This window comes from Daphnia pulicaria, chromosome 1, assembly GCF_021234035.1.
Source record: "Daphnia pulicaria isolate SC F1-1A chromosome 1, SC_F0-13Bv2, whole genome shotgun sequence".
Lineage (NCBI taxonomy): Eukaryota > Metazoa > Arthropoda > Branchiopoda > Diplostraca > Daphniidae > Daphnia > Daphnia pulicaria.
The window spans coordinates 25,987,649-26,011,921 of record NC_060913.1 but is presented as its reverse complement, the minus strand read 5'-3'; the positions used below and the strand labels follow the sequence as shown (position 1 = coordinate 26,011,921).

The 24,273-nt window shown below is 42.8% G+C and overlaps 3 protein-coding genes across 3 annotated transcripts in view; all 3 read left to right on the top strand.

Moving 5' to 3' along the window:
- Positions 1-24,273, top strand: part of LOC124314010 — a 379,219-nt gene that overhangs the window by 166,883 nt on the left and 188,063 nt on the right. The window lies entirely within an intron of this gene.
- Positions 1-24,273, top strand: part of LOC124320214 — a 186,511-nt gene that overhangs the window by 3,482 nt on the left and 158,756 nt on the right. The window lies entirely within an intron of this gene.
- On the top strand, positions 21,905-23,065 carry LOC124320238 (zinc finger protein ZIC 5-like). Its single transcript, XM_046783017.1, has 3 exons — positions 21,905-21,941; positions 22,069-22,248; positions 22,320-23,065. Exons 1-3 carry the CDS (start codon positions 21,905-21,907, stop codon positions 23,063-23,065), a joined length of 963 nt encoding a protein of 320 aa, XP_046638973.1.

Here is a 24,273-nt window from a genome sequence, read left to right as displayed (position 1 = left end):
CGTGTTGTGGCCGTCATTCGGCACGGAGATCGGACGCAGAAGCAGAAAATGAAAATGGAAGTCCGTCATCCCAGGTAAAAGAGAAAAACAGAACTCATTGTGCTAAAGAAAACTTGAATCCTTCTCAATTTATTCGTAGATTTTTTTGCTCTGTGGACCTCCTACGAATCCGAAGTCAATGGACGCCATTTGAAACAAAAAAAAAATTGCACAACTGCAGGAAGTGCTCGATATAGCCCGCTTTCTCTAATATCAGGAGTAGTTGCTGGTTCAGCTGATCGGAAACTAGAGGAAAAACGCGGCAAATTAGAACAACTTAAAACTGTTCTAGAATTGTACAGTATTACTTACATTATACTCTGGATAGCTAATTTCATATTATTGGCTGATTTTCTCATTTTCTCAAAAGCTTATCTTTCTTTTTTATTTACTGATAGCCTTTAAACAACTGGTTGGATGGAGCACGTGAGGATTTGGTCGACATGTTCATCATCCACACGATGGAAGAAATCCAGGGCTTGTTGGATGCTCACGAAGAGTTCAAAGCCACGCTTGGCGAGGCGGATAAGGAATACCAATCGATCAGTCGGTCTGGTTCAACAAGTCGAGTCGTTTGCTAGCCAGCACAGCATCCCCGGCGGCTTGGACAATCCATACACCAGTCTTACGGCCAAGGTATTAAAAAAAAAAAAAAAAATTATTCACTTGCTCTTGTCGACTCCTCTGCTGCGGATTTTTATCGCGGAGATAACACGGGGGTCGTTTTTTGTTTTTAAAATAATTTCGATACGATTTTATTGCTGATTCACTATATTTGCGTGCTTTAAATTTAATTTGGCGCTTATCAACTGGGTCGACGTTGGCGTTGATTTAAAAAAAAAAAATCACTTATTTATTATGTGTCGTGTGTTTGTGTGGCCCAAACTAACTGCTGCAAACGCTCGTTGATTTTGTTAAAAGGATGAATCATCACCCAAGGTAAACCATGGCCTGTTTGCTTGGTGAAGGGGCATGTTCTTTTATGGGGAATGTTCTTTTTTTTATCGTTTTTCATTTTTATTTATTCGGATTTTTTCACCCTTCTCTCCAGCCCTTCAATTGCCTTAAAAGTTGTACTTTGTTGTTGGACTAATTTGATTTTTCTCTTGTTTAAGGACATAACTTCCAAATGGGCGGAAGTCCGTCTGTTGGTTCCTCAAAGGGACGGCACTCTGGAGGCCGTCCCGGCTTCGTAAACAACAGAACAATGAGCTTATGCGCCGCCAGTTTGCCGAAAAGGCTAACTCGGATGGACCATGGATTGAGTGCCAAATGGACGCCGTGGCTTTGATCGCAATGGGAATGCAGGTCCGTCTCTTCAAAGACTTGTTCTCCTTTTGATGTCGTCAAACTGATTTTCTGTGTATTTTGTCGACTGAATGAATGTTCAGGGATCATTGGAGAATCAGTTGGTCCGCTTGAAAGAATAGGAGCAGAACGTCTACGCCTACAAGTCGCACATGGAAGAGTTGGAGAAGCTCAACCAGGGCATTCAAGAATCGATGGTGTTTGAAAACCGATACACACTCATAACCGCCTAAACCGCCTACACCATGGAAACGCTTCGAGTCGGCTGGGAGCAGTTGCTCACCTCCATCAACCGGAACATCAACAAAGTTGAAAAACCAGATTTTGACGCGCGATTCTAAAGGTATCAAAGTCTAACAAGTTTGGTTATCGACAGGAAACGTCAATTTTCCGATGCTTTCATCAATCATCATCACCCCCCCAAAAAACATGCAGCACCCAAATGTTGCTTCACACGCTATAATGGATGTGAAGCAGTTCAATTGTAATTGTGCTGACTCGGTTGGGCGGATGTTTGCTCTCCTAGAGACAAGCGACAGATCGTTAAACCCTTGCATAATCTTTTTGTTTTTTGTTGAATTTGATGCACTCGAGCCTCGCACTGTCTGTTATGTCCCATGTTACGGCAGTCCCTTTTCTGTTAATAATTGTTGTTGATTTCATTTCTTGATTTCTATTTTTTAAGGTATGACCCAGGAACAGTTGAACGAATTCCGAAGCTCGTTTAACTAACCACTTTGACAAGAACCGTGTCGGGCCACCTGAAGCCCGACGAGTACAAGTCATGTCTCGTCAGTTTGGGCTATTCACTCGGCAAGGACAAGCTCATCAGGGAGGTATCGACTTCCAGCTTCCAGCGCATCATGGTCATCGTCGATCCCAACAACAGCGGCTACGTTCTATTCGATGCCTTCCTCGATTTCGATCGACGCGAGAGTCCACCGACTTGGACACGGCCGAACAGGTTTTCATCTTATTTCATACCACCAGACATTTTCCTTTTTTTTTCCCCGTCCATGTCAATTGACTTGAGCGACTGTTGCGATTTTCCTTCCCATCGCAGGTGATTGATTCGTTCCGCATTTTGGCTGGCGACAACCCTTACATCTTGCCGGATGAGCTCCGTCGCGAGCTGCCCCGACCAGGCCGATTACTGCATCCAGCGCATGCAGCCTTGCAGCCATACCAGGGCCAGAATGGTATTCCCGACCAATAATAGAAAACTTTTCTTTTTTGAGTGGAGAAAGGTGTTACTTATCAATTGATTTCATTGCAGCTGAAGATGATGTCCCGATGGGTAATTGGAATGCTCATGATGGGCCTGCTGTTCGTTGCTGCTGCCGACAATGCAGATGCCGAGGAAGAGAAAGAGCCTGTAGCCGATAAAGAGAGTGCCCGAACCGGTCGTCAATACATCACTCACGCCGACCCTCTTTTTTTGGGCCGGAACCCTAGCCATCTGTTGGACTATTCAAAGCAGGACGAAAGTGTCGTTCAATACGATCCGTCTGGTCTCGGGTTCGAGATTCAGAAGACCGGAGTTTTCCAATACCAAACTCCGACCGGGATACCACTCTGAGCCAGCGAGACCTGCTGCTGAGCCAATCAAGCCACCTGCCAATGTCCAGCCGAAAACAGCTAATTACCGCTTATTAACGCGAAAAGCCAGCTTATGTACCTTACAGCCCCGAACCGCCGAAACCAGCTTATTCACCCAGACCGGCTGTTATTCATCATGAATCTGCTAAACCCCCTCATTATCCTGGTGCTTACAAACCCGATAGTCCGTATCCGGAAAGTCCAAACCAATACGACGACAAATATCCTTACTACTGCCCTAAGGTTGGTGGTTATGAATCGCAGTGCCGACCGGCCAAGGATTGTGCTGTTTGGTACGATCTTTTTCTTATATCACTCCGGGAAGCTCCTGCAAACTGGCGTATGGAGAACCAGGAATGTGTTGCCCCGATCTTCCCTACAACAGTGAGTCACATTTTCTTTATTCTTTTTCAACGAATGTAATTAATTTCGTTTTTTCTATATTTCAAAGGTCATAATGGGCCCATCAAACAAGCCAACAAGAAAATCGTCAAGTTAGAGAAACAGTGCATTGATCTTTTCTCTGTTAATGCTGCCGCTCACGCGGGCCAGTTCCAGATGCGCTTGATGGACGAAACAGCAGAGAAATTCACTTTTGCGCGCGTCAACAACATCACAGTCAGACCGAGTTCATCCCAGTCGACACATTTGTTATTTTTCCAGACAACTCTCGAGTCAGGCCTGCTCAGTCGTGGAGCCCTTACCTGGTGGTGTTGAAACCACCAGAGAACTTGGCAAAAGGTAAGTTAATTGCGATTCAAAATTGAATCTGATTTATGAACATCTTTTTCTGAATCTCTGTAAAATGACCCCAGAAGAGGCCGGATTCGGTTTGAATCAATTCAACCTAATAAGAGACACGATTCTGAAGGAGACGTGTCCAGCTGATCCTCTTTGTGATCAAAAGACAATCCGTTCTCCCTTCCGGACATTGGACGGCTCGTGCAACAACATCAAACGTTCCTTCTGGGGCAAGTCTCGCACCCAATTTCAGCGCGCCCTTGTTCCAGCGTACGCAGATGGTAAACAACTCAAAATAATAACTATGTAGGACAGTTGGCACATCAATTCATATATGCAATAATTCTCTCTATAGGTGTTTGGCTTCCACGACGGGCTGGAGACGGTGGTGATCTTCCCAGCAGCAGGTAACAGCAAACAAAAATATTGCACACTATTCCTTACGGTGCTCTATATAGTATAAATTTCCGAGGGGTTTGGAAGCAAGCCATAAACTTTCATTCACGTATTCTTCATAGTTTATTGTCCTTTGTAAAATAATCCAATGCTTTATTGGGCATTCCAGTCGGCGGTTAGTGTCGATTTCTGTGATTTTGGACGCTGATGCTCCCTCGAGAGACAGACACCACATGGGCTATGCAGCAGTACAGCCAATTTGTGGATCACGATTTAACATCGACTCCGGTCTTCCGCATGAGTATATAGGCTAACTATTGGAACGCTGGATTAGCAAGAATTCACAAACTAAAACGATATTTAATTTGTCGCTAGACGCGCGCCAACGGAATGGGCATCCAGTGCTGCACAGAAGAAGGAATGTGTTTGAACAATACCGAGCTTCTTCATCCTGAATGCATGCCCATAGCAATTCCAAATGATGATCCGTTTTTCTCCAAGTTCGGTCAACGTTGCATGAGCTTCGTTCGTTCTACTCCGGCTCCCACATTTGATTGCAGCTTCGGTCATGGAGAACAGGTTAGTCGTTTGGAAGAGAGTCTCACCGTTACAGTACAGCAATTAATGTCGACACCATCAGAGGCGAGTCGACAGGCAAAACATGTGTTATTCATTTTGTGTAACATAAATTTAACATACCACTCGAAGCGTAGTCATTTCAATTACCCTAAATTGCTACTTTGAAACGGCGGTCCAATTGGAAACTTTATGGGATGTCAGCGGGTTGAAATTGCCCAGTCATAGTGTGACAGTATTTCTTTTGCCAAAGATGTAACCCACTTTTATTGCATTTTCAATTGATGCTTTTTCAGATGAATCAGTTGACCCATTTTTTGGATCACTCCAACGTCTACGGCTCTGACAATAAAGAATAAAGCCGCCGAGTTAGTATTAGTTGGAAGGTAACTCCTCAAATGGGTCATCACGAATTGGACTTGCTGCCGCCGGATAGCGATCCATTATTTAAGCCATTTCTGGAATTGATCGACCAAAAGATGTCAAGTGCTTCAAAGCAGGTGAGGAAAATCCACACACCATAAACGATGTTTTTCAAAATTGCACATTAACCACTTTTGTCGCAGGTGATGCGCGGTCGAACGAACACCCTTTGTTTTAACTTGGCTGTCACGCACACCGTTTTCATGCGTGAACACAACAGACTTGTGGCGGAGCTCTCCTACTTGAACCCGTTTTGGAATGACGAGCGTCTTTAGCAAGAGGCCAGGCGCATTCCGATTGCTCAGATGCAGCACATTATACCTACAACGAATGGCTGCCCATCGTAATCGGTGTGGCGAAAAAGCAGGAACTCGGTTTGCTGCCACTTCAAGATGGATTCAGCGACGATTACGATGAGAACATCAATCCAACCGTTTTGAACGAATTCGCTACCGCTGCTTTTCGATTCGGCCATACCCTTATTCAAGGAAAAGAAGAGTAAGTTTAATCATTAGCTATCATTGGGGGGAGATTCTGGTTTTTAACGGGTTTATATTTTCCTTTTCAGTCTTGTGAATTATAGAAGAAAGAAGGAGGCTCACGTTCTGTTACGCCAACACATTTTTCAAATCACAAGTGGTCTACACACCTGGCAACCTTGACAAATTCCTGATTGGTTTGGCTACTCAGCCTGGACAAGATTTTGACAATTATTTCACAGCAGAGGAGGTATAATGCAGATACAGCTAAATTTGATTTTCAGCTCTTAATTAATTAATTTTTCGGGAAAGATTACTAACCACTCGTTCGAAGAGGGAGGCAAGGGTTTCGGTATGGATTTGGTGGCCCTCAACCTACAACGTGGACGTGATCAGCGGTAATATATTGAAATCTCAAAAGAAATGATTGGATATTTATTGGTTGTGTTGATTCAGGTCTTCCCGGCTATAATGCTTATAAATCGTGCTCTGTGTGGTCTTCCCCGCGCTGAATACTTCCGTGATCTACTTGACATTATTTCCCCAGCCGTAAGTGCTTTTATTAATTAAGATGGTTCATAGGCAGCATGATAGAACAGATTGTTTATATGCGTTATCTGACTATCTCTCGTCTATGATGCAGGTATATTTCTAACAGACAGGAAATCATTATGTGGGAAACTACTGCTGTATAGCGAAAGGCTGGATGAAGGTAAGCTATTGTATATGCCTGGCTTATAATGTAGTAGTTGTCAAACGTTGTTCCACCAAACTTTCCCGCCTGATCGGGTATATAAACACAAGAGAGAGAAACGGTTCCATAGCAGAGTCAGTTGACCAGGTGTCGTGAAAACAGCAACATACATCCCATTGAGTTGCTATTCTCTGCCAAGTGTATTATTATTAAAAACTGTGGGCCTACTACAATATTGGAGTTCTAAGGCCTCATTTTAGGTCAGTGCTCATTCATTTTCATTTAATGAAGGATTAATTTATATTGGTTGCGCTGCAGTGTAGAGTTTCGTGCGGGGAGTGATGAACGTCTCTAATATTGTCTAGAATTTCTTTAGATGTAGTTATAACAGTGTTAAATAGCGGTGGTGCGATTTTTAATAAAAAAGAGTGAAGTTATAATTAAACGTTATTCATGACACTCTTGTCAAACTTATATTTGTGACGTTACAACCACCTGTTAACCGTTTGGCTGCAGTGGGAACTCAATTTGGCCTATTATAAAAATTTTACAAGCGGGCAAACCCTCTTGAAATTATCTCCGGCGTATCCAATTTCCGTGCATGAATTATAGCTGAATTTATTTATTTATTTAATTTTCAAGAATTCAAGATGTTGCCGCGTTGGACGGTTGGCGTGCTCATTTTTGGCGTGCTGTTTTCTGTCTTCTCCAGCAGCGAAGGCGTCGAGAAACCGAAAGGGTCAAATGGTCGAATTAAAAAGATATTTGAATACGTCAAAATCCCTTTAATCGACCTGCCACATTGAATATCAACCCGAACCCAACAGACTTTAGCACGGCGCGGCGCGGCGCGACGCGACGATGATGTGGTTCAATACGATCAGCTATAGGCTACTATACGATCCCTCTGGATTGGGCTTTGAATTTAAATTACCGTTCGATGGACGTTACCAACCGATTTTTGAGACCGAGAAGGTCAAACCTAATCGTAACCCGAATTACCAGACATCACCGAGTCCTGAACCGACTTACTCGCCCCCATCGACTATACACTGCCACCTTACTTTGAACTTCCTCAAGTTGAACCTGCTCTTCCTCCCTATGTCCCTATTCATACCGTGCCGAAATCTAATTATAAACTTGAGACATCACTCGACATTTCATACACTACTGTGTCAATCCATACAGCAGTCCAAACAGCTGTCAATCAATACAGCAACGAATATCCTTACTATTGCCCTAAAGTTGGTGGTTACGAGTGGTCATAGCCCTGGCCGGCTAGCTAAAGATTGCGTAGTGTGGTACGATCTCGTTCTGATCACTACTGCCCAATACTGCCTGCTGCAAACTGCCGGATGGACAACCAGGAACTTGTTGTCCGGATCTTCGCCGTAACGGTAAATATTTCACTGCCTAAATTTTGTTTGGTATTCCTATACAGTACCAGAGCTCTATTTCAAATCGATTTTTATTTTAACTCAACAGGTTATGGCGAAGCTATCAAGAAAACCAAGAAAAATGTGAAATGTGTGAGCATCAGGGTATTGACATTTACTCTGTGAACGCGGCTGCTCACGCGGGTCGCTTCAACATGAGGTTAATGGACGAGACGGAGAAATTCCTTCGCGACAAGAACATCACCATCAGACTCAGTTCGTCATCTTACGCGCATTTACTTTTCCAGACAGCGACCGAAGCTGAACATCTTAGTCGTGCCGCATTAACTAGTATTGAGACAACCAGAGAACGTGGCAAAAGGTATTTTTTTTTTCTTCAAATTATTTCAGCTTCAACAATTAAATGACTCGATATTCAATTGATGTAGATTCGAAATGACTCCAGCAGAAGAGGCTGGTTTGGGTTTGACTCAATTCCATACGAGCTACTACTACGAGCTACAACTTACGAGCTACTACACCGAGCTCCGAAGTATAACTCTGCCCCGAGCTACATCACCAAAGAGCCGGAGTACTACACCGAGGTTCCCAAGTACTACACCACTAAGGCACCCAAATACTACACGACTACGTATGCTGCCCCCTGCCTACTACATCGAGGCCCTTAATTACTACAACACCGAAGCGCCCAAGTACAATTGACGTTGCCCCGAGCTACTACACCGATGCCCCGAAGTATTACTCGGCGTAAAATGAATTGTCTTCAAACAAGTCGTGTAAAAGGAGAGAAAAGGAGGTATAGAAATCAGTCGAGTGATGATTTTCGAAACGGCAATAACTGCATTGCTCGTGCTCTGCTCTTCGTGTAACCAATTCGTAATCATGGGTAAATATTTTGTTTTTTACATTGAGTTATGTATCAATCCTATTTTTATCTATATTTGTTAATATTCCAGTTGGTACTCTTTCCTAATTGTTTGACAGTTATTTATACTGAATATCAATGTTTAAATTTATGAATTGTTTAGTTAACTATAGTGACGTGCTGCTGTTGGGTGTTGTGATGGCTGGGTCGACCGCTGGTGTACCTTTGTAATTTTGTATCATTGGTATGGCGGATCACAAATCACAACGCCGCCGCCTTACTAAACAACAACCAACGACCAGTTACTACACCGAGGCTTTAAGTACTACACATCTAAGGCGCCGGAGTATTATACCACAACTTACGCTTCCCTTGAGCTACTACACCGACGTCCCGAAGTAATACTCTGCCCCGAGTTTGACCATCAAGGCACCGGAGTACTACACGACTTAGTATACTGCCTCATCATCCTTCACCGATCCTAAGTACAACTCTGTTCCCAGCTACTACACCGAAGCTCCAGCTTACACCACTAAAGCGGTCGAATACTACACTGAAGCCGTTCTTATTTATGCCCGACCATGAATTTATCTTACCTTTCCCCCGATTTTACCCGCATTATGTCAAAAGGCATACGAAATTAGCCCCTGAACGCCTCCTGTCAACGCGTATGTCATTATATTATGTCTAGTCAAAGAAAAGGGTGAAACAAGGGTGACAAAAAAGCGCTGACGCAACATGTGGCCTCAGGCTTCCCATCAAAAGTGTAATCATTTGATGTGAGCATCTATATTAAATGTTAGTCATTCAGCCAGAGGCTTCGCTGCTACACATCATGACTCTCTCACCTAGGTATTAAATTTAATTAATTCAATTAAATGTAATGTAATCAAATATTTAATTTTAATTAAATATTAGATTCGGGGGAACCATGGTGTCCTGCTGCGTCTCTGCTAATCAACCATCTGTGTTTCAATGCAAACCTGCCATTCTCTGTTCACCTTGGTTCATTGAATGACTCTACAATCCTTGGTGGTGTACGGCAGCAGATGGAAGTTTCGGAGCTTGTTGTCTATAGACATTCTCAAGACAACATGTAAGTTACCATGTCTAATCAGTGTGAATTTCCAATGGTAAATTGGTAATGTTTAATTTATTCAATAACCCAGCTTCTGTTGCACGATTCCCCGAGTCGAGTGAGTTGACAGCCATGCCCAGAGACATAACCAAAGACGAGATGAGTCGTGCTGTTACGGTGGCTCGCCAGCACGTGGAAGAGATTAGTGCTTTCGAATGGCATGCTGGGAATAACATGTTAGCTCCCTGGCAAAATTCTGCGGCCTACAGCTATACAGTGCTACCTACCACCTATATGCCTCACTCATAGGCCAGCAGGAAGGAATTGAAAGGACCTCAATCGCTGGAAGCGTCTAGAAACTTGGCTAATGTGTAAGTTATTCTTTTAAATTTTTGTTTAAGATTATCTAAATTGTTTTTTGAATTTTTAGGTTGAACTTGAACCTGAAATTGCCGGGTTCGCACTGCTGTAACGAAAATGTAGGACTTCGCCCGTGACACTGCAACACTTGTGTGTTAAGGAGACCGCTCTTTCGTCCATTTGCCGTGCATAGCCTGCTTGCACTGCAATGCATCTGCTTTGTACAACAGGTAAAAGTGTTTTTGAATGACTTTGATACAGATTGAATAATGCTACTCTGAAATTACTTAGGACTTACGACGCTTCATATGCAACAATCTTGCTTACCCCAATTGGGGTAGATCGAATTCGCCTTTGGAACGCATCTTACCTCCCCAATACGCAGATGGTGAATTTAATAGTTAGCTTCATTCAACAAGTTTACTTATTGTCCTAATTTTTAAAAGGCATTTGGACGTCCCGTGAATGGCCGGGACTATACCTCCGGGCTCCAGTTGACTCTGTCAGCCGCATCTTTTCGTAAGGCGTCTCAGATTATCCCGACAATCAATTCAATCAATTAACACAATTACTGTGATGCACTGGGGTCAACTTGTCGCTCACGATATTACTCACGTTCCTACTTTCCGTACATGTAAGCTAATTAATTCATTTTCTCTGGTTTTAATGAGCAAGGCTAATTTATTTTCTGTTGTGAAAAGTGACCAATTCGGCGATTCAATGTTGCACGGGTGACGGCAAGTACTTGTCACCTGAGCGAACTCTGTTTCCCCACCGAACCCACTTTGTTTCCCCATCAATGTGGACCACGACAATGAATTCTAGAGTCAATTTGGCGTTAGCTGTCACGATTTCGTCCGCTCTGTCATCGCTCCTCGAGAAGATTGCAAATTCGGTTATGCCGACCAGGTACTGTAGCTCGCTTTTTCCCTAATGATGCAATTCATTACTTTACTTGATTCGACTTGATTATGCAATTAGCTCAACCGAATTCCGGCCTATCTGGACGCTTCCGTCATTTATGGCTCGACTGCTGCTGAAAAAGTTGTCGTGTTACCCCAATAGACAATCGGCGGGGACTATGTTTGTTTTACCAGTCGATCCCGAACGAAAGGATTGTATTTCCGACGAATACGGAAGCCAATGCTTCGTCGCAGGTACGAATTCTAAAATAAATACTGGTTGGTTTGAATGTGGCTAATTTGTTTAAATAATCAGGTGATCAACGAGTCAATCAGTACACTGGTCCAACTGTGTCTTGCACATCGTCGTTTGGCTTCGTTTGCACGACAAGTATGCTAACCAGCTGGCTTTGATCAACTCCCAATGGGACGATGAGAAACTTTACCAGGAGACTAAGGAAATCGTTATAGCTTTGGTGCAACACATCACCTACAACGAATATCTGCCATCTGTTTTTTGGGTAGGTCAAACCGAATTATTAAGTCGAGAATCTTTCATTTCTATTTTTGTTTTGTAGGACCCAATTTAATGGAAGAATACGGTCTACTCCCTCTCACAACTGGTTACACTTACACATCCCGCTTTTAAGGCTCAAATAACAAATGAGTTTGATACTGCTGCATTCCGTTACGGACATTCATTCTCTCATTCGCAACTATACATGCAACGAGTAAAAAAAGGTGAAAGTGAAGTAATAACATTGAAGTGCTAACTAACGCATTTCTTTGCTGTTATAGACTATGATGATACCTACTGGTTTGTTTAATCTCTGTTGGCATCAATGAGAACTTTTTTTTATTTGTAGAATGAGCCAGTTTATCACAAATCTATTTTACTACACAAATTATCGGTTCCAGTCTAATTCTTCCATGTTTTTCTTCCGGTCCATTTCTCTTCCAGTCACTTTCTTCCTTGTTCTACTTCCGGTCCTTTTCTTCCAGTCCTATCCAGTCCCATCTTTCCGCTTTATTCATCCAGTCCATTTCTTCCATCCATTTTCTTTCATTTTCTACTTCCGGTCCATTTCTTCCAGTCCTATCCAGTTCCACCCTTCCGCTTTATTCATCCAGTCCATTTCTTCCATCCATTTTGTTTCATTTTCTTCCTTTGTTCCTTTTCTTCCCGTCCTATCCAATCCCATCCTTCCGCTTTATTCATCCAGTCCATTTCTCTTCCAGTCAATTTCTTCCTTGTTCTTCCTCCGGTCCTTTTCTTCCAGTCAAATTCTTCCCAACAGGGAAGAATTTCTTCCTCCGGTCCTTTTCTTCCAGTCAAATTCTTCCCAACAGGGAAGAACTTCCGGTCCATTTCTTCCATCCACTTTCTTTCATTCGCTTCCTCCGGTCCTTTTCTTTCAGTCCTATCCAGTCCCATCCTTCCGCTTTATTCTTCCGGTCATATCTCTTCGAGATTTGTCTTGCATTTTTTCCGTTCTTCCGTTTCTTTTCCTCTACATCGCGCCTTATTTATTTCTTATTTTTCTTAAAAAATTTGGTGACTTTCTTAGCCCCGTTTTTAACATTTTTTATCCCTTTATCTTTTTTTTCTTTTACACTATTACCAAATTTTTGTATTTTTTCTTCTGCTTTTTCTAATTTTTTTTTGAACCAATTTTTTTTATTTTCTGATGGTTTTTTCTCGTCTTCTTTTGGTTTCTGCGGTTCCCGTTGCCCTTGTGCTGTCTGCTGATTGGTTACAGTTTGTTTGATTTTTCTTTCCTTTTCCTTTTCGCTCTGAGTTGTTCTTTCTGCGAGCGTCTCGTCGGTAGGTTTTGTCTTGTCAGGTTTAGCTTTCCCAACCGGTTCTTGCTTCTTTGTTTTAAACATATCAGAAAAGAATTTCCCCAACCCTTTTCGGACCTTTTTTTCAGGTTGAATCGGAGGTGTTGCATACTCGTTATCCGGTAAATATTTTGCTTTTGAGTATTCTTCGGGTTCGTGGGGGTGCGGTTCATTTAGTTGTTCACTTGGAGCTACTTCCGGTTCATGCGCACGAGCCGCGTCTTCCGGTAAAGATAGGGCTGAATATTCTTCGGGTTCGTGGGGGTCGGGTTCATCTAGTTGCTCACTTGGAGCTACTTCCGGTTCTGGTTCTACATTTTCCGGTTCATGCGCACGAGCCGCGTCTTCCGGTAAAGATAGGGCTGAATATTCTTCGGGTTCGTGGGGGTCGGGTTCATCTAGTTGCTCACTTGGAGCTACTTCCGGTTCTGGTTCTACATTTTCCGGTTCATGCGCACGAGCAGCTTCTTCCGTAACCTCCTCCGCAGGATATGCTTCAAATTCTTTTTGGTTTTTGACTTTTTGTTTCTTTTGAGCTGTCGCAGTTTCACCCATCGGAATTGTCCACGCTACTGATGGCCGGCTTGGATGTATTTTAGCCTTATTTGCTGGTTGTCGTACTGGTTGCTCAATCGTGGTTCCAGAAACATTACGATCGGGGTGATACCCGTCGTGATGATTCTGGTTTCCGTCATAATTTTTAAAATGACGACCTTGTTGGCCATTGGAATTTGTATTTCCAATTGGATTACATCCGTAGTGGTGAATAATCCTATTATCATAGTTTGTATAATTTTGGATAAAAACGGTGTTTGGTGGAGCTCTATGAGATTCGTGGTTCTGGATATGGCGCCTGTTACCACCTTTAGGTTGGTGGTTAGGGCTATTTTGATCACATAAAATGTCCATCTGGACCGGATAACGATTACCCGTCCTTCGTACCGTCGGAGAGCTGTTTCCATTCCCGGATTCATCATAGACTTCCGGGTATCGAATGTTACAGTTAGTCTGATCATTTTGCTCGTTCCGTTCAGCAGGATTGGTACTACATCGGTCTGAACGACGTTCTGATTGATTTCGATTGCTTTTTTTACTTTCATATCGGTAATTGTTTATAATGTTACCGTTTAGATTATCAATATATAATACTGAGCTGCCTTGTGAGACTCCGGTTGGATTGTAGTCGGAGACACTACATGGCTGTTGGGTTTTTGTACCCTTTTCTGGTTTAACATGTTTTTTTATGGTTTTTTTGTTGATGGAGTGGGCGTGTTCCCCACTAATCATCAAACCGTCGCTAAACGGAATGCCAACATTTATATATGCCATGTTGAGAATAATTTTTGTCTTGTCTTGGGTAAATAATCAGTTATTGTCTTTTTTCTATTGATTCTATCGTGTTTTTTTGGTAAAAACAATTTTCAGTTGAAACAGTGTGTTGGTAGTCACACCTTTACATCACCTCATGTCGAGCACCCTTATATTACCTCGCATCCAACTTTCCCTTCCGCAACTGCTATCCTGAAGGATTTTTCATTTACAGTTCAATAACCTTGCAAGTTATTTGCATTTAATTTGCTCAACTTATATCTCCCTATTTTTACACTTAAAGTTCAATGATTAAAATTGAAAAAAAACGACCTATTACTTAAATAACTGCAAAATTAAAATGCAATTCTGGTTGTTGGCTTGTTGCGTCATGGTTGCGTCATCAAAGATTGCGTCATCACGTCGACGCTATAGACATCTGGTGGTGATTAGCATGTTTGGGCATGTTTGGGTATGTCTGGGCAGCGACTCGACTGACCCATCACAGCGTTATAACATGAATAAGCTCCTCCCCCTTGAGACATGAATAAGCTCCTCCCCCAAAATTTTCGTGACATTATCCGTGACATTATCCGTGACAGACACAGGCTCCTCCCCCAAAAAGCTTGCTGTTTTATTATATAAGGAAGATTCAGAATCTGTATGTGATTTGCCATCACTGATTGATTCTTAGGGAATATATTGTTGGTTTCAACAAATTCGATTGGAATTGCGGCAAATATTTTGGAAAGGGGCTGTCACTTTCGTTGAGCAAATGACTCACGCCAATGTTTTCAAAAACAATTTTAATTCATCGATTGTTTGATTCAAAATTTGGCAATAAATTTATTAATTTGATTTCATTTCACCTTTTATTATTTTTATTGCCCCTTAGCCTTTAGTCGAAGATCTTTTTGCGCATGTTATTAAAGGCTTGAAGATACATCAGAAAATTTACTTTTTAAAAAGTGGCCTGTTAATTCCAAATGCACGGAAATTAAAAGGGCGCAGGAAGTCATAACATTATTTTATTGTTGCGCGATCAAAGAATCACGGCGACGCTATTGTCCTATGGCCCTCTGGCGACGTCGGTTAATTATGTTTCCAAAAATCTGATTTTATTTTAAACTTTCGTGCGATGGGTATGAGTAATGTGTTATCACGATTCAGAGAGGGAACGGTTTCTAAACCGACGGGAAACCGCATAATGGTGAGTGAGAGTGGTGAGATGTGTTTTTTTAAACCTGGCAATGTTGCACACCAAAATCAAATGTCAATCCAGAAACCAGAATCCCAGACTTGATTGTTTTTGTTTGCAAAGCCAACAGGATCCCAGGATGGTTTTTACTTAAAAATGAAAAACGATGTCGTGCTTGTATCGTGGAAGAATTATGCGGTATGTCAAAGTATTTATTCATAGATGTAAATGTTTTGCCTAGTAAAATGGTTATATACTTTTAGATCAGCTTAGATCATTGTGTCATAGAAACACGTCAGATCACGTCGTAAGAACTCGAGGCATTTTTTGATGTGTTGATTTGTTTTGTTTTGCCCTCCGTTTATTGATTTTCTCTTGAATTTTGTTGTCTAGACACACAGGAGGGGGAAGAGGAGCCATGGATGAAGAGGTATGAAAATGTTGTGGGCTATAATATCCATTAAGAATTAAATGTTAAATGACTCCCATGTTTTCTTTCGCTCCTGTAGGTTTGAGCTCCTCAAACGATTGTGTGTCAGCATTCACCATTGTACTACATAGGCCTATCTGCTCTACAGTCTATCCATCATTAACCTATCAATTCACTCGTGTGGAAGGCAGCACTAGCCCAATCCAGGGCACCAGCTCATCCAGGAGCAGCAAGGAGGATCGAAGCATCAGAGAAAAAAGAAAAAAAAACAAGGAGCCCCCCAAAAAGATGGCGATCAATATAAGAGCTTACTCGAGAGACTGGGACACGAGCGCCGGAGTCGGAAACGCCATCATTCAACAGCATCACGCAACGCCAGGTTCCTCCTACTTTTTCTTTATTATTATTTTTATTCTTATTCTTTCACACATCATTTTCTTTTTGATTTATCACGTCGTCTCTCTCTCTCCTATTATATCGAATTGCGCTAATTTCAGTTATTCCTAGACAATTATCAGGTATAGATAGTCGTACACACATGTGCAGTAATTTAGCTCAAACACCCGGAGTAGAAAAAAGAAGCCGGGCAACAGATGTTTGCTCGCTCCTCCCCCCCACACACACAGACACACATCTTGTTCTTTTTTTCTGATTTCCTTCCGTGTTTGGTTGTTTTTCACCATCCGCGTGTATAAATAGACAAAAGATGGGAGGACGTAGAAAAACGGGTGGTGGTGGTGGGGGTTAAAATAGAGACGGGTCTTGTGTTGCCAGGTTGGAAAACGGCCTTGAGGTCGAGACAGACGTCAGTCGTTCACTAACCGCCAGCACCGAAGGCGAATTTCGTGTCGCCGTGTTTTACTTTTAACCGATTGCGCCTGACATCTTCCACCGCCGCCGCCTGCTTGTGTTTGTTTTGACTTGTCAATTGCTCCGGCACCCCTTCTCCCTTCTCTCTAGCTCCGCCATCTTTTAACCTAAAAGGTACACACACATCCAATTTGTAGCTCGTTGATTGTTGCCTCACGCCATTGTTTCATATAGAAATTGCGTGCGGAAATTATGATTGTTTCGGTTTGAATCACGCTATAGAACTGGAAGACGGAATAGGGTTTAGGTTAGGTTTCTGCGCTGGAATGGTGGAAACGTAGTAATCACGCATCTTTCGTTTCTCGCCCTAAAGGAATGGTCAATGCGAGGGGAGGGGAAAAATGTCCGGAAGTGCTGGATGTGGGAGCCGTCGGTGTAGTAGCAGGGCAGCAGACAAGATGCGGTTATCTCACGGTGGGAGGGCGTAATAATAAAAGAATAAAAACAAAAAGGAAATCTGATCTGGATGTTGGCGACGATGTCGTCATCCAGCAGACGGAAATAAAAAGAAACTTTTTATCTTTTTTTGTTTTTCGTGGCGCAGCGAAACAATCTGTCCCAAGATTCCGTAAAGGCTCCTGTGAAAAAAATCCTGTCCGACGTCTAACTATGGCAGACAAACAATCGATCAAACCAGCACCCAACTTCTTTTTATTTTTTCTTCTTTTGTTATTAGTCCGTATCTTATCGGGATTGGAATGTTTCATTGTGTTTCGACATGGCGCGAAAATTTGAATTCCTGTTTTTTTATTTTTTCAAAACTAGTGTTCTAAATTCGTGTTACGTGTATTTTAGGTGGATGTATACATCATTTGCATATAGATAGCTCTGTATGCACGGCATCTGTATAGACACACACACACAGACACACATTCTTATAATAAATATATCTGTGTGTGTTATTTATGTGAATGGGAAGTCGGAAGAGCATTCTCATAAATAGCCGAGCTGGGCTGTCGAACGACTTTATTAAGTGCATTCTTTTACTGGGGGGCCGTTTTGATTGAACTTGTTTTTGTTAACATTTATTTTATCTATGTATCACTTTCCCATAGGATCACGGTGCCAAGAAGAAGAAATCGCGTTCGTCTTTCTTTTCGGCTTTGTGCGTCCGGCGGGCCAGCGAGGAGAACCTGTACAACGGCTGCAACAAACCCGTGACCAACACCAACCGCAGCGTCACTCTGCCGGCCCTCCAGCCCTTCACGGTATACACAAATGAAATTAAATCAGGACGCGCGCTCGCCCGTCGAAGAAGAAATTGTGGCCGGTCGCGTTCTGGTTCACGACCCGACCCGCTACTTGAGCGGAAGCGGTTCCAGCGATGATGGCAGTCTCAACAACGACGATCTCTTTGCTTCCTTGCTTCCGGCCAAGCCAGACATGAACCGCTCGTTGGGCTTCACCGACGTGGAAGATGTCGTCTGGTCTGATTCGGAGCCTCATCCGCACGATGGACCTCCTCCCAATCCGGCGGAAGAAGGCAAACTGCTGCAGGCCCAGAAATTGTTCGACTCGAACGTTTCGTGTCCGGATACGGCCGGCAACTATAGCGACGAGTATGGCAGCACTTGATTCATTGACTCATTTCTCATTATTTGAAGTATCTGAGTTAATCAGTAACTAGTTGCATCGTATAAAAGGTCAGCGTAACCGACTTGATAATATCCAGTGTAGATCCATATCATGTACGTTGCGCTAATTGTGGTGCGACGCTGTCATTGGGCAAACGAATATGAAGTACGTACACACTCTAGTGATGATGATAGGGAACAGTTAAGTTTGAGCGAAATTCATTTTACCTAATCATTTTAGCATTTCTTGGTACGTTATTTTTCTCAGGCATTATACTTTTTTATTTTACTTTTTGCGAAAATTCTCCACATCGTTCAATGACCACCAATTTGTGTGAAAGTATTAGTAGCTGTCCAGTATGTTAATGTATATTTTCTTCTCCTATAGGTGCTTCAGTATTGAAAAAAAAATATCACCATAATGATCACCAATTTGAGTGAAACCTAACAATACTATCGAAATAGTCGCCCACTTACTCGGCTGCCTCCACCCGCAACGCACGTCAGAATGGACTCGTTTGAGGGTCATGAAACCCCCGTCAAGGTGTTAGTCAACTGTACACCGGCATGCGAGGGAAGACGACCGAATTCCTTTCACCGTGTAGAGAAGTAAGTCATGATAACTCTACTCGCACACAAGTGCCAGGAATTTCAAAAGTCCTCACGCTCAGCACACCAGCGACAGCGAACCAACTCCGTCGACGGGTTCATCCACCAATCCCTTCAGATTGTCACGAGGAGGCAACGTCATCGCAAGACAACAACTATTCCGATAGGTAAAACTGACGTCCAGCTTCAATTACTTAACTTAAAAAAAAAAAAAAAAACTAGCGAGAACCGGACTTGAGTATTTCGAAGACTGTTCGACAATTGGCTGGCGTACCCCAGATGGTTACGTACTTGTTTTCTCGATTGGGCCGATAAATATGTACATCATGGTTATAAGCCAATTCTCTCAACAAACAACCGTAGGAAAATATGTTATTTCTCAAATTGATTGTAGGGCACTCCATGGTGACTGGCAGGTTGTCGATGACGTCGCTACAAGCTGCTAGTCGGCTCTCAGCATCTCCTCCGCTGATGAAAAGGTTACCGTTGTTAAAACTTAGTCTCACATAATAATCCACTTCTATTCTATTGGCGTTGCTTCCGCCTCGTCCGACAACTCTTCCGCAATCCTTATTCGAGATTCCAGTAATGACGATTTTATCGGCGTAAACTTCCGTTTCTACCGATGATGAAATAGAACACTCTCCCGGCTGCTCAGTAGATACCTTAACGGCTTTATTTTCAATTTCGTTTTCGGCTGAAGGCAAGTCCACGGGTTGTGTTGGCTCAGCAGTTACGATTGGTGAATCGGGTGGAGCAGGAGCTATACATGCAGTTTCGATTTCGGTTATTTCCATGACTGGAGGGATGGGTTCTTCAATTCGGAGAGGGTGGATTACCTCATCGCTTCCGCATCCAACTTCTGTCGTCAATTTCGGTTTCATTTCAATCTGATTATTTTCCATTTCAGTCAACTTCTGAACGGCTTGTTCCTTCTCTTGGTCAAGACTTTTCACTTGATGCAGTAGTTGCTCGATCGTGTCTTTCTGGTTGTTAACGGATAATCGTAGTTCTTCCACTTCCGCCTTACTGGATAAAAGAAGAAGATCGGTTTCTTCCATTTTTCGCCTCAACTGTGAATCATTTTCAGCCAAACTGAGATTTGTCGCTTCGAGTTCAGTAATGGTTCTACTCTTTGACTCCAGCTCTCGTGTAGCCACGGCCAACTGCTGCGTGTCCAATTGTTGTTCATTTAGGCAAGTCCGGAGCTGCTCCAATTCCGCTCGACTTTCTCGATTTTGCTCTTGAAGTTTAATGATGGCTTTGTTTTTGGATGCCAGAACACGTTGACTCGAAGCCAATTCGTCGTGTACCTTGTGCAATTTTTTTTCTTCAAGGCTATTATGTAATTCCTCCAATTTCGCTCGTTTGTATGCGATCAGTCTATTCTTGGCTTCAATTTTTCGACTTAGCCCCGAATTCTCGTTTGTCAAATGGAAATTTTCCCCTATAATCTCAGTCGTTACACGTTTGTTATTTTCGAGTTCGCTTTTGGTAGTTGCCAACTCGTCGTGTACGTTCTGAAACATTTGTAGCTTTGAATGGGAGTCTGTCAGTTGTGATTGAACTAGACTCAACTCATTCGCCAATCGTTCGTTATCCAACACAATCAGGTTTTTCTCAATCGCACTGGATGCGATAATTCTATCTCTGTCTTCAATTTTTCGCCTTAACCGCGAATCGTTTTCGGCTAAACGGAGATTTTCCGTTTCAAGTTCAGAAATGGTTGCATTCTTTGTCTCTAGCTCACGTGTAGCCACGGCAAACTCGCGAGTGTCCAATTGTTGTTCAGCAAGGGAAGTCCGGAGACGTTCCGATTCCGCCTGGCCGGATAGAAGAAGACTATTGGTATTTTTCATTTTTCGCCTAAGTCGCTTATCGTTTCGCATCAATCGGAGATTTTGTTTTTCAAGTCTAGTTACGGCTCTGTTCCTTAATTCAAGCTCACGTTTAGTCATAACCAAATCCTCGTGCACTTTGTCCAATTGTTGTTCAGCAAGGGAAGTCCGGAGTTTCTCCAATTCCGCCTGACTGGATGCGATCAGTCTATCTCTGTCTTCAATTTTTCGCCTTAGACGCGAATCCTCATTGGTCAAGTGGAGATTTTTCTCTTTCGTGTCAGTCATTTCACGATTGTTATTTTCGAGTTCGCGTTTGGTAGTTGCCAACTCGTCGTGCACATTTTGGTACTGTAGCAGCTTGGAATGGGAGTCTGTCATTTGTGATTGAACTAGACTCAACTCGTTCACCAAGCGTTCTTTTTCCAATTCAATCAGGTTGTTCTCAATCGCACTGGATGCGATAATTCTATCTTTGTCTTCGATTTTTCGCCTTAGACGAGAATCATTATTTGTCAAGCGGAGATTTTTCTCTGTAATGTCGGTAATAAAACGTTTCTGTTTTTCGAGTTTGCTTTTGATGGTAGTTGCTGACTCGTTTCGGAATTGTCGTAACTTGGAATGGGAGTCTGTCAGTTGGGATTGAACTAGACTCAACTCATTCGCTAAACGTTGGTTTTCCAATACAATCAGGTTTGTTTCGTCCATAGAACGAAGAAAACTTTGGTTGTTCAAGTCTTCTCCGCTGGCAATCGAGAATCCATCGTTAATAACAGGTCTGGGAAGTGCATGCGGTTTAGTGCATGCAACGTCAGGTTTAATGTTATTCAGGTTAACAGTCGAACGCCGAGTTTGTACTTCGGTCGATCGACTGAAGAAATCCATGATCCACATGATCCAAAAAGAGAGGAAAGCAAATATAGTCACTTCCAAAATTCCGATCATTTTCAAACTGTGTGTTAGTTTGTTTGCTAGTAAAAACTGCGATGTTGACTATTTCCGTTGGGGTTGCCTATATAGACTCGCCTGGGGAATCCCGCTTCGCACTGTCCATTTCCACTGTTTTAATCAGAGTTATGCTATTTAACTTTTTGTATTGATGTGTAATCATACTTTAAGGTCTCAACACACATTATTCAATTAGTTTGGAATTGATTGCAATTCATTTTAATCTTTTAATTGCATTTTGAAATAAAGTTTTTCGGAATTCCGGTTGGGATTCGATTTTCCCGGTCTGGACATGTCTGGAAAACGACAGGGTGCCCATAGCGGTGAATCCACAAACTAAGAAGAATGAAAGTTTGAGAATTTCTCATCATTTTTCATTGAATTGAGATTCCTCGGCAATCATTTTGTTTATTTAGGTGGGTTTGCAAAAATGTTGACTGCATTCATTTTCCCGTTCACTAAAATCAGTAACAAAGCTCAACATCTACTACCTCTCCTTCTTTTGATTGGTTGAATTTTTAGATCCTTTGATGTTTTGGTAATGGAAATGATAAATTTGGTAATGGGCTTTATAATCAACAACGAAACCTTGAGCAATCAACGAACGTTGCGAAACTTGCCCGGGAATATGCGTCAGTCCGACATCCGGCGGGGAAGACGCTGACGCGACGGGCGGTCCGTCGTCACCGCCTCCGCCCAATCCGCCGCCCAACTCCACGTCGCTCCTCCCATCGCCCACGCCGTCGTCGGTCGATTTGGGCCTGCGGAAGACGAGTAATAACCCATCGATCCTTGTTTGATTATTTGATTCAATCGATTTGTAACATTTTCGAATTTTTTCCAAGTTTCAGGAGGATCCAACACGTCCGGAATGGGATCGGCCAGCGCCGGACTCCTCAAACGGGAGAGTTGCAGCAACTTGCCGCTGCCGATGAATTTGATCAGTGCCAAAAACGAGCAGAAGGCCGTCGTGGCGGCGCTGGCCAACACTTTGCCCATCAATCAGCAACTGCCCATGAAATTGGCCAAGTTGGGAGCCGCTCTGGGATCGGCCGGGCACGCCACCGGCGGCAATAGCAATAGCGGCGGCAGCAACAATTCCAGTCACGGCAGTCCGCACGGCAACGTGGCCTCACCCACCGGCGGAGGCCTCGTCCAGCAGCTGCTGCCCCTTCGTCTCTCTGAGAGTTTGGAGCACAAACGGGCCAGTCCCAAGGTTCCGTCGACGGATCCTTTCAAACCCAAACTCAGTTCGAGCAGTTTCAGCCCACCGGCCAGCAAGAGCGAAGACTTTGTTGTCGCCGGCCACAGCCGGACGGGCAGCAGTCCGGCGTCCATTCAGATGCTCAGCCCCAGACACCACCACTACCACCACACAACCACCGCCACAACAACAACTTCAACTGCCAGCGCCGGTGGCAACATGCATCCGCCAAAAGTTCCCGACAAGCCGGCCTCGCTCTTGCTGCAGCAAGCGGCCAGGGGCTCGCCGCAATTGCCTCCGCCGCCAGGCCATCACCAACATCACCAAGCCCAGCCTCCGCCCAAAGTTCACGATCCGGAGGCTAACCAAGAAATTGTTTTCCTATAAAACCAAACCCCCCGCCGGGGGTAAATAACAACAACAACCGTTTAGTAATCTTCAAACAAAACAAAACAAGTCTTTTTTATTTAATCATTTTATATTTTGCTCTCCAATTGGCCCATGATTTGTTTTATTTTTTTCCAGCGATTTTGGGTCGACTTTTTTTTTTAAATCATTTCTTTTAGATCTGACGAAAATCTCCATTTTTTTTTAACCCCCGTACATTAATTCGTTTTTATTTTCAACGGGGAAAATAACACACACAAGGTAAATCTCATTTGATTCGGCAAATGGAATTTTTTAGAAAAAACAAACACGCAAACGTCGAATATTTTCACCAAACGTTTTCGGTTGACTGTTAGTGTGTGTGTGAATTAACTTTTTTTTTTCTTTTCGAAATTGCTAATTAATAATAGCGAACGAGATGTACCCCATTTTAATATTATTGGGCGAATGACAATTTAATAGTTTTTTTTTTTTTTTTTTTTTTTAAACTGGCGCATTTTGGGCGGGAAAATTCGAATCAATAAAAATTCGGCGGCTAGACTTTTTATTCCTCGTAACGTCGAAATCATTCCGTGCCGCTTTTTTAATTATTTTGTAGTAAAAGAAGAAAGAAAGAAAAATGTGGTGAATCATATGGAGGAGAAAAAAAAATTCGAAAAAGTTTAATTATATTTAACCCTTCCCCGTCCTTGAAAGTAATAAAAAAACGAATCGTTAACTCCTGTATCCCCTGCCAGGACCTCGGGTGTGTCCGTGTGTGTGTTTGTGTGCGTGTGTGTGTGTGAACGAGTTCAATCATCACCATCAACAATCACAAGCAAAACTTATTATTATTTGGTTTTTACGTGTCATGATTTGTGTGGGGGGGAATTTTGTTTGAATTTCCTTTTGTTTCCCGCCGTTTTTTTTAGTGTATGTGTATGTTTTTGTGTCGCGATGACAGCCAGCGCGTGTCGACAATAATATCTATGCACCCTAAAAGAATAAAAAAACAAAACAAAAACCAATAAAACATGTTTTAAAAAGAGGAGATATCATTTCTCGTTGTTGTAGTTTTGACGATGAATGTCTTTCTCCGCGTTATTACGCAATTGTGTTAGCCACGCCCTCCCATCACACTTCTCCAAATGAACCCCCTCCTTTTTTGAAATCACCCCGCAAAAGATTTTTTCTTGATCGGAAGATGGTAGACAACAAAACAGAAAATT